This window comes from Crocodylus porosus, unplaced genomic scaffold (genome assembly GCF_001723895.1).
Source record: "Crocodylus porosus isolate Cpor-Errol unplaced genomic scaffold, CroPor_comp1, whole genome shotgun sequence".
In the NCBI taxonomy this organism is placed as follows: Eukaryota; Metazoa; Chordata; order Crocodylia; family Crocodylidae; genus Crocodylus; species Crocodylus porosus.
In genome coordinates this window covers 100,166,884-100,177,635 of record NW_017728931.1, presented here as the reverse complement: position 1 = coordinate 100,177,635, position 10,752 = coordinate 100,166,884, and the positions used below count along the sequence as shown (strand labels likewise).

At 40.8% G+C, this 10,752-nt stretch overlaps 1 protein-coding gene across 1 annotated transcript in view; it reads right to left on the bottom strand.

Moving 5' to 3' along the window:
* Positions 1-3,640: 3,640 nt before the first annotated feature.
* Positions 3,641-10,752, bottom strand: part of CFTR (cystic fibrosis transmembrane conductance regulator) — a 146,662-nt gene continuing 139,550 nt past the window's right edge. The window contains exons 27-28 of the mRNA XM_019543952.1: positions 8,507-8,612; positions 3,641-5,239 (exon numbers count right to left, since the gene is read on the bottom strand). Of these exons, the coding sequence (XP_019399497.1) occupies positions 5,033-5,239; positions 8,507-8,612 (313 nt within the window). The 3' untranslated portion in view covers positions 3,641-5,032. The remainder of the gene's footprint in view (positions 5,240-8,506; positions 8,613-10,752) is intronic.

Genomic DNA, 10,752 nt, shown 5'->3' with positions numbered 1-10,752 from the left:
GCAGTTCTGCTGTGGTCAGATTCCATGGCCCACAGCATGCTGGCTCCTACCCAACAGATTTGCAATCAAACTCGTGTGTAACACTAAACTTGTTTTAAATCTTACCCTATTATTGTCTTTTGATCTCTTTTTTTTTTTTTTTTTTTTTTTTTTTTTTTTGCCTCTTTGAATTTTGCAGTTTATTTTTCTCTTATTTTCTTTCTCCTGCTCTAAGCTTCTTCCATCTGGGTGGGCATGTGAAGTCCCTGATATGCTAGTCACAAATGAAGTGCAAGTGGGGGAGGAGGAGAGCCAGCCTGCCTATTTGTCTAGGAGTGGGGGATGTATGGCTTAGGTCCTCTCACCCAGAGAATTTGAACCCACAACTCCTACTCTCTAACAAGGTACCATAACCACCACCCCTTAAACTAGCCTCTGCCCACAGCTCTCTCTAGTCTTCCTAACTCATTGAGTAGTCAAGATGGGAAGACAGGTGGAAACAAAAACTGAAGGAGACATTGCTCTGAGAGGGGCACTAAGTAAGTGGGGTACCTCGGTTGTCAGAAGCTAGTATGTTGCTGTCCACCCATTTTATCCAGTGTGTTTAAATACACAAAGCCAAATCACCACTGGGATCAGGAATACAGGACCCCTGGTTAGGGAATTTTTTTGGAAAGTAGAAGGTAGGTTTCAAGTTCTCTTGCCAAGGAGAGTATACTATCTGGCTCTCCCACTTCCTGGACAAGTATCCTAATCACTGGGCTAAAACCTGAGCAATTGCATTGCCCTTTACTGTTTGAGTTATACCAAATTATGCAGCACACCAGTAGGACAAAAAGCTGGAACCCATGCAAGTAAGTGAAAGATAGTGCAGAAGGAAGGGATTGATCAGACTGGAAGAAAAAGGAGGACAGCAGTGTGGGAAGCAGGTGGTGTAGTCCTGAAAAATTGAAGTTAAGGAGTGGTTGGGGCCAGCACATAATTAGCACAGTGGTGATACTGTCCAAACCAAAAAAAACAAACCACAGCAAGCAGCTGAGTGACATCATCCGTGACCATTACTCACTGCTTGAACAGCTTTGACTGCTGCTCTGTCAGCTTCAGTCCCTAGCTGCCACTTTCTGGTAGTTTCTTTCCCAAAGGTCATATGCCTAGAAGTGGTCCAGGGCCCCAGAAGGGAAATCTTTCCTGTCCAGTGATGATCCTGAAGCTGCTGGGTGTAGAGGGGGTATCTTCAGCTAGGCCCCCATTTTTCCTTCCCTGCCACACCTACTTAAATTACTTTCAAATTAGACTGAAGTGTTCGTTAACTCCATTCCAGCCCTCTTAACTTTAGCTACAATAGAAAGAAAAGCTACACATGTGTTGACAGAGGTAAGCCTAATATACTGAATCCCAGTGGCCTTTCTTATCCAGGTGATCATCAATTGGAAGCTGTTTTTTCTCAGTCATGCTAGTGTCAGGCAAGATTACAGAGGTACACACCTAAGCTGGTGAAGAAGGGCAATGCCCTTAACCCAGTCAGCATTAGAAAAAGCATTAGAAAACCCAGGCACATGGGACTAAGCAGGACAGAAACCTTCATAAATACTGGCTGATTTAGAGGCGACTTGGAAAATATGCTTACCTGTGTAAAAAGCTATGAGTTCCCCAAAATCTTGTACTACTTGTTGTAGGTGGCTGTTGCAGGGCCTCCCGAGCAGAAGACCAAGGCAAATTGTATGGGGGAAGGAGGATAAGTGATCCAGCAACTCTGATAATGCATCTGAAGTTAGACACCTAAGTGCTATTTACCCACCTAGAGATCAGCTGGAACTGGGCCTTGGTTTTCAGTTATTACAAACCAGTGAAGATGTAATTCTTCCCCACCATCTGCTAGCCTATCATTAATCAGATGATTTCTCATAAACCTAATTTAAACTAAAATCTAAAAGGTCAAACCACAAGGGAGGCCCTGGGGGACACAAGTGCTGTACCAGCAGAACTGAACCAGCACAGTGCACACAGCTCTCTGCAGACACCCGGGACTTATAATTGTGAGTAGAGAGAGGCAGGGGGAGATTCAAATGGAATGGAGAGCAAGACAGGGTAAGGAGCAGGAAGAGGCAGAGATGAGGAAAGGGCAGAGTTGCAGAGCAAGGGAAGACAGAAAAGCAAGGAGCAAATTGATAAGGAGCCTGAAGAGGAAGAGAAACAGGGTGAGGGGAAAGCAGGAATGGGCCTGGAGAAAGCCCAAGTATTAAACCATCTTCCCTGGGCAGACCTGATCAGCAGAGCTCCAAACGGCCCCAGAAGCTTAGCCCCGGCAGTGCACATGTTGCTTCATTTACAGCGGGTTGTTATGAGAATGAAATTAAATTTGAATTCACTTTTCAAAACTGTGGCATTGGGAAGTTTTATGGCTGGGGTAAAGGGAGGTTCACTGGCTAAGGATGATCTGTAGCCTCTGAATGCAATTCAGCTGGGGCTGCCAGCTAGCTGCTAACACTCCCCTTAGAAAGGTTCTTTCCAGATCTCCCTTAACTCTTCTATTCCTAAATTGCACCTCAATTCACTTATTTTTATGTTAACATAAAGGTTTAAAGAGAGCTGCACTCATGACAGGCTAACATGTGAAAGAAGGATTCCTACAACATAAATAGAGCCCTAAACCTGCATAAATGGTCACATTTTGATCAAACCAGTTTATGGCTGCTCTCCAGCACCATCTAGTGACACAAGAGTATATTCAAAAACACCCTAAATCCTCATAAAGTTGGCTATTCCAAGTGAAGTTCACAAAGCAGAATTACGTGCTTGTGAGAACTGGACATTTGTAATGAGTTTCTAGTCTACTAGGTAGATGCTCACATAACTTCCACTAATCAGGAATGATTATTTGTATACTCCTCAGAGAAACAATCTCCATTTTCAAAGCACTGAAAATTATAGCACTGGTTAGAAGGCTCATCAGGAGGCATCGAGTCCAATTGCCTGCTCAAGGCAGAATCATCCCTGTTTAAGCCATCCTAGACAAATGACTGTCTAACTTATGCTTAAAATCTTTATGAACAACTGTCTTTCACAACTACTAGGGACAATGCTCAAAACATCCAAAACCAAAAACAAGCGAACAAACAAAAAAACCCTACCACCTTAACTTGCCACAAGTACAGGAGGGGAAGAGGGCACTGCCAATGCCCTGCTACTTCAAGGACAGGAAGTAGTAGTTATGATACGCTCAAGATATCCAAGGAAGAAGACTGTGTCCTCTGCTGCAGAAGGAGGCAAAAATCCCCACAGTCCATGCTGTTTCTAGAGCAGTGGTTCACAACCTGTTTAGATTTGAGGTGCCCCTGAGAAAATGCCAACTCTTAGCTTTTGCTTCTTTTTTGACTATGGAAAAATAATACAGCAATTCTTATGTTGCAAAGAGCTCAGAAACATCACACCAGGTCAGAAATGTTTGTGACACTCTGGATTCCTATTTGATGTCTGGGTCTATCTTGTGAATGATGCACAGATGTTTGCACACGTAATAGTGCTAATATTGCATGGCACCCAGTGGCACCTTTTAAAGGATCTCACAGCACCCCAGGCTACTGCAGCACACTAACTGAAAATCACTGTTCTAGAGAAATACATACATTTAAGTAAAGAAAAACAAATGGAGACAATGGAATTGTACACAAAATCTTTGTTTTATTGGCACGCTCTACATAATGTTGTCTACTTTGATAATAAATAGAATTTAAAAAAATCAAATGTATGCTGTCGTGGTAGGCAGTGTTCACTTAGTAGAAGCAACAACATTTCTGCTGTGTCTTCTACTGATTGCACCTATTACAGCTTGTTACATAGGCAGTGTGAGTTGAGAGGTTTTATTTAAAGAGAAACCTAACAAACACATTTGTATCACTAGAATGCAGTCACACACACCAATAAAGGTGGCTTTTGGATGCTGCTGGACATGCCTGTGGGACCTGGTAATTTTTTCCAGTTCTATCATCAGGTGGGATAAAAAGAATACAGCTCAAATATAAAAACTACTTTTTATACAAATATATTTTTTGTAGCGCATAATCACTCTTAAAAGACAGCACTCTTTTAATAAATGTTTTCAACAATATTAAAATAAATAAAATATTCTAGAGAAGTTCAGCTTTATAATAAAACTGCAAAACAGACGGGTATAAAACTGATGTCATTCTTAAAGTCTACTGCAAAGTTTTTTTTTTTTTCTCTCCTTTTCATACAAACTAGAGTACAAGCATGTCAAGGTTCCTGACCTAACATACAGACTGGCCTACCAGTGGGAGTCCTGCTGCTTATGCTAATATTCATATGCCCTGAAATAAAGGTTTGCAGGGTTTGGCCAGACTCTCCTGGCTTCCAACAGGAAATACTCCCCCTCTCATCATCTTTTTTTAACTACTGGGACTTGATGGATGTTGACTGACTCGCAGGCAAACATCCTCTTTTCCTTCATTATCTCATGCATGCTTGCTGTGCACTGTTGTGAAAGGGCATTTCGCCTTTTGTGTGGTTTTGAAATACAGTAATCAGATGAAAAATGAGGAACAGGAAGTATTTGAAGTGCATAGCTGCTGACTTTCTCTCCTCCTGTTTTCAGGAAGTAACCCCACAATCAGTTTACTACTTTGCAGTTAGTGTTTTGTACCCAAGTCAGATGTTTTAACATTCCCATCTGCCACCTTTTTCTTCAGTGCCCATCCCCTTCCCCGAAACACAGGGAATAAAGGTTTTTAAAGTTTTCCTATATTGATCCAAACAGGTTCCTAATTCTTCCCATCATTGAGTGAGTACCAAAGTAAAGCAGCTTTTCAAAGGAAGCATGGCTTACCACAGCAAGTGGTAAATCTTCAAGGGTATTTAATGCCTCACACACAATTTAACCTTTGGAGGGTAGCCGTTGCCATATACCCTTGTAGACAGCTCTGTTTAATGCCTCCTGAAAATTTGATCATGGGCTTGCCCCTGCAGTGTCCACAGTGTTGGTCTCACTCAGTTTCCCCAATATTTAATTTTTTAGAGGAAGTGTTTCTAGTCCTCCTCACAGTCTGGTCTCTTGTACTTCCTCCTCTGTCTCTTCTTGCAAAGCAGTGATTTTGGGCCGAGATTTGCGCTCGCTTGAGTTTCTGCGATGTATAGGGAAGAGTTTAAGGCGATCAACATGACTGATCACCTGTCTGAAGGAACTCTTTTCATTCAGCAGTTTCTGGATTGACTCATACTGCCTCACTTTATTGTCTTCTATTACCTAAACAAACATTTGGATCAAACAGACGTGTATTAATAGAGCTGATAAAAGTCCAGTTAACTAAGTAAGTACACTAACAGGATGGCAGATGCGGATAGGACAGAGAATTACAGTAGGAAAAAAGCCAAAAGAGTTTTCTTTGTGTGGTTCAAAATTTCAGATTGCTTTGGCTAACTTCCTATTACCAACAAGCAAACGAGTTTTTTCAAATGATGGCTGAGTAAATGTACCCATTGCTTATTTTTTTTTTAAATGCACTAAATCCTTTTCTTATGGCTCCTCTTCACCCTGCGATGGCTTGGCTGAGCTCTCTGAATATGCTTTGACTTGCCAGTACAGCTGAGAGGCCACTTCTGGTATTTTTGTGAGAGCTAGAGGGTTAGAGGTGAAGTTGCTGGGGAAGTTGCAGAGTCATAAGTAGCTTCATCAGATTATAAACTCACATTAAGGACGGGGATTATTAATGCACAGACATAAAAGAAAGGAACAGGAAGGCTGTCAGAAAGGCACCAAAGAGCAGGGTCTTTCCTCCTTGGACTCAGGGCAGCAAGGAGAAACTGCTCTTGCTATGCCATTTAGGGGAATCTGTGTGTCGAAGAATGTTTGCCTTTGGGTTTGGGTTTTTTTTTAATTTTTCTTTTTTTGTTTTGTTTTTTATTTGGTTTCCTGGAGTACTTTGGACTTGGCTAAAGAAAGTTACAGCCCTTTATGTCAGGAAACAGTAGAAAATGACCTGCATGGAGCAATAAGTGCTTTAATGCAAAATGTCCTGGCTTTCTGAGCTCCACTCAGACCAAGCTGTTTCATGCTGCTTCCAAGGATGGAAGCAGTTCAAAAGACTGGATTGTGCAGCAGGACAAAGTGAGAAACAGGCACTGCAGACATATGTTCAAAGCCCTGGCTCTTGGCAGTCCTATAGCAACATCAGAATCTGTGCTTTCGTTTTGCTAAGATTATGAGTCCTCTTGGTGACAAGGAAACCAAGCAAGAATGGAATAACCGAGTCTGCAGAGAACCTGAGACAAGTGGATTCAGAGGCACATGCAGTTCCATTCACCTCAATGGGGTATTAATTCTGAAACCAGGTGCTATGTTAAAGTTCTGCTAATATCCTTCCAACAAGATGTGCTGTCTGTGAGGTCCTTCCTGCCAGACTCTCAGATTGGCATCAGAAGAGGCACCTATGAAGACACGGCCAAGAAAACCAAGTCTTTCTTGCTCTGGGAAAGACCCCAGCTTGCTAGGTCATAGGAAATGTTAGTCTAAAGATGGGAAGGGCTAGCTAGCCAAAAAAGGAGTAGTAGTACATCCCCAACCCCTTCCTAAAAGACCGCTTAGACAGGCCCCTGCATGGTCACCCTAAAGACATGCAACCACAGTACAAAGCTGGGACAACCCCACTGTGGGAATGCATCTAGTGTCCTGAACCACTTGAATCTAGTCCTAGGAGCAGTATAAGTGATCAGAAACTGATTCAAATCTATAACACAACAGAAGTTCAGTGCACATAAACTGCTTTCAAAATGGCTGAAACTGGCTTAAGATAAACTTGAATGGATGTAGTATCAGTCTTAACTGACTTAGGTTAAATCAGTTTATTGAACTTCTGTCCCAAATCCCCTCTAGATTCAAGTTAACTCACAGTCTCCTAGCATCCCAGGATGCTTTGCACCTCCTCCGTGAACCCCCTTCTCCCTGCAGGGTGGGTGGACTAGTTTTGGCCCAAGTTGTCTGCTCCAGCCAAACAGGGAGCTGTGCTCTAGAGCCTCCCAGCTTCTGGCCTGAGCTACTGCAGGCAGGTAGTTGCATTTCTGGAATCCAAAGTGAATGTCTGTTCACTTGCTTATTGGTTCAATCTATGCATCTTAGATTAATTTGTGAAGACTGAATCAATTCAGCCTCAGGCTTTTTGACTATATGTACTTAGCCATGGAGTCTTGCACAGAAGGACTGACAGAAGTGAGACAAAAATGGGTATAAGGCAGGGGTGGCCAACCTGTGGCTCCGGAGCCACATGGGGCTCTTCAGAAGTTAATATACGTCTTCCTGAATCTTTGCACATGCACATGGTAACCAGATGCCATTGCCATTACATCATGTTGTGTGCTTGTGCAAAGATTCAAGGAGATGCATATTAACTTCTAAAGAGCCACACGTGGCTCCAGAGCTGCGGGTTGGCCACCCTTGGTATAAGGGAATGAAGTATGCATAGAGCAGCTGGAGCATGGTAGGGACATGCACCACATGTTATGTTGAAACTTAAAAGGCTTAAACAATTCTAGATTTAAAAATTTGAGCCTAAACTTTTCAGTGTGGATTAAAACTTATCCAAATCTCAATATCCTACCTTCTTACCCCTCTCCATCTCCATCTCCCTCCCCACAGTTATATAGACTTGCTCTGTAATGAAAATATATTCAATGGAAAGGAATATAGTGAAGGTTAGGAAAGAGATTGATGCTGGGTGGGGAACACATTGGCTGAAAGACTTCACGGCTTGCTTCCAGACATTCTAAATTTTTAATTACAGAACTGTCAAACATTTGTAAAGAATGTAATAATGCTTTACGGGTATTAGCATTACCATTAAAAAAATACTTGCTAATTAAAACGTACAAACAGAAAGGGCCTTAAATGAATCAGACTCCATAACGGTGTGTGCAGATAAATCCATAAGTTCAGTAGACAGGACAACAGTAGTAGTTCAAAAGGGCATGCCTCATTTATTAAACATTCCACTTCAGTTTCGGATTATGCCTTTGTTACCTGAATGCATAGAAGTGGAACTAAAAATAACTAATGATTAAAGAATGCCAGCTCCATGCACTAGTAAGGCATCTTAAAATATTCTCACTCTGTGAGGATTAATTACCAGTTATGTAATGAGAAACAGCACCAGAATTTCTTTAGTAAGTGATTGATAGACAAAGATAGAACACGGAAAGGAAAGTTAAGGTTCTTTTTAGAAAGAAACACAGCAATTTAACCGTTGTAGGCAAGATACTTTTACAGCAATTTTTAAGTTGCCCTTCTGCCTCCATGTCACCTTAGATTAACCAAAAACAAATGTACACATCCATGATTTTGTTGAGTAATGCACACTGTGAGGTCCATTTTCTGGGACATCCCGCCAACCAGTGTTCCAAGTAATCTACATGCAGTAGACTTACCTAATCCTACCATTAAAGGATTAGTTAAAATCTTGTGCAAAGCACATGTGTCAATCACAAGAAAATCATATTATGTAAGATTACCAGAAACACTCACCAAAAATCGCTGGCACTCCAACATTGCTTCTAGTCTGTGTTCAGAGAGTATAACAGTGCAATTTGCAAATGCGTGTTTAAGTATTTTCCTAATCACTTGGAAGGTTCTGAAAGGTAAACAGTTGTTGTCATTTAGAGCATTGCAAACAAATTCCATTACATACAAATTACACCTTTTATAAAGTGTATTATTTTTAGTATTTAAACTACAAAACAGGACAATGGCATGTACATATACAAGTGGAATTATTCTTCTTTAAAGTACCACAATTATTTCTGTTACAACAAACTACATCTGTAAAATTAAATGTTGCAACTAAGCTTAATTGGCACCTTTTTATACTGCCTATAGCAAGGTAATCTCTTCACTAAGTTATGCTATACAATGCTGTTGTTATGCTATATTCACCCACATTTCTGTTTTAGCTAGAAATTAGTTTAAATAGTTCAGATATTGCCAAAGGCAGCAGGTAAGCCTCTGGTGTTGACCATTGGATTAACAATAGAATAGCTCATGCCATCTCCTAGTGCCATGCTCAGAAAGACTTTTGAGAACCGCATTGTGACAGTAGATGCGGTATTGTCACTGCCAATATTTATAAATTATGCAGCAGCACCTCACAACTCATAAGACTGACATCTAAACATGGAAATTTAGCATGTAAGTAAATAAACTTACTGGGGGTTATTCCCAGTCTTCTGGTTCTCAAGCTTCCATTCACATTTTCAGGCTTATCTCCTCAGTTACAACAGCTAGAAACTTCCTTTATTTTTTAAATAGAAGTTGAAATTGCTACATACTTTCAGTACTCCAAGAGCTAGGGCTTTGAGAACCAAAACACTCACAGTAAAAATATGAGACTGGCAACTCTGCAGTTGATGTCATTGATGGAGAAACTGCCCATCTAAATAGCCTTTGGATTAGTATTAATATTCAACAAAAGTGATAAAGCCTTTCTTCACTCTTAATTTGTTTTAAACTAAGATGAGAGATTGTTGTAATATCATTTGTACTACGCTGCCACTTTCCCATGTCAAATAAATTATCTCAGGACAGCTGTATGTATAATGGAAAATTGGAATCAGAGTACAGTAAGCCAAATGAAATGCCAAAACAGGTAATTAAGGTAAAGTGTATGTAGAAAAGCAAAGACAAGACTGGTGGGGACCTCCTAAATGAATTTTTTGTGCTTAAAATTACCTTATATTCTCTCTCAACCTTGCAGTTCTTGGAGTGATCCTTTACATAGTGAATATAGAAAGCTTATGCCAGCCTTGACTTTAATTAGTCTCTGGTAACTGGTCATATTCAGCCAATTTTACTGTCATATTTGAATTTTGTTTCCTTTTACCTTTTTCCTTGAATCTTCATAAGGGTGGCCAACAAATCAAAATATTTTTGAAGCCCCCACAAAAGAGATCCATGTTTCTGCTATGTCTCCATAACTTTTGCATTAAACACAATCCTATTGAACGTAAGTGGCATGTAGGGGACTTTAAAGCATCTAGGTCAGTGGTTCTCAACCTTTTTAGAGTTGAAGCACCCCCATTAAAGTCAAGAGACTCCTCAAAAAGTGTTCTTAGTTTTCACTCGTGTTTTGACTATGGAAGAATTATAAAGCAAAGAACTCAGACCATCATAGGCCATAATGCTTTTAGTACTATGGATTTCTATTTAAAATCTGTAGGTGTATCTTGTTAATCATGTCTGCACACTTAACATGTTAGGTGTTAGTATTAACATTGCATGGCACCCCACAACACCCTTGAAAGGATCTCAAGGTAACCCAGGGTGCACTGGCACCCTAGTTGAGAATCACTGATCTAGAAGTTGTCTGCTTGGAGACAGTGGTGGGTCTTGCTGGACAGGCCTGAGCATACCCTGCCTGACCAAATAAAGTCTGCTATGAAGTCAAAAGATCACCCATGAGACTTGTCTCCAGAACCTACTCTCACACCCTAACTTCCTAACAGGTTTGAGAGAAACTGCTAAAACTAAGTCCAGAGTAGCCTCATGAGCAAATTTCCAGTTCAGGAACAGCTGAGTAGACTTGGGTGGGCAAGGTGTATTCAACTCCATCCCTCATGAGTGTAACTGTCTTATAGTTTTTAGCAAAGACTTTATATTATTTTCTCTTTTTTGTGTAACTGCCGTGCGGCACTCTCACATTTATGTAACCTTGAAGTAGACTGTTAATCAAAATGAACGCTTTGTACTTTTCTCCACTGGCATTAAGCTACACATGC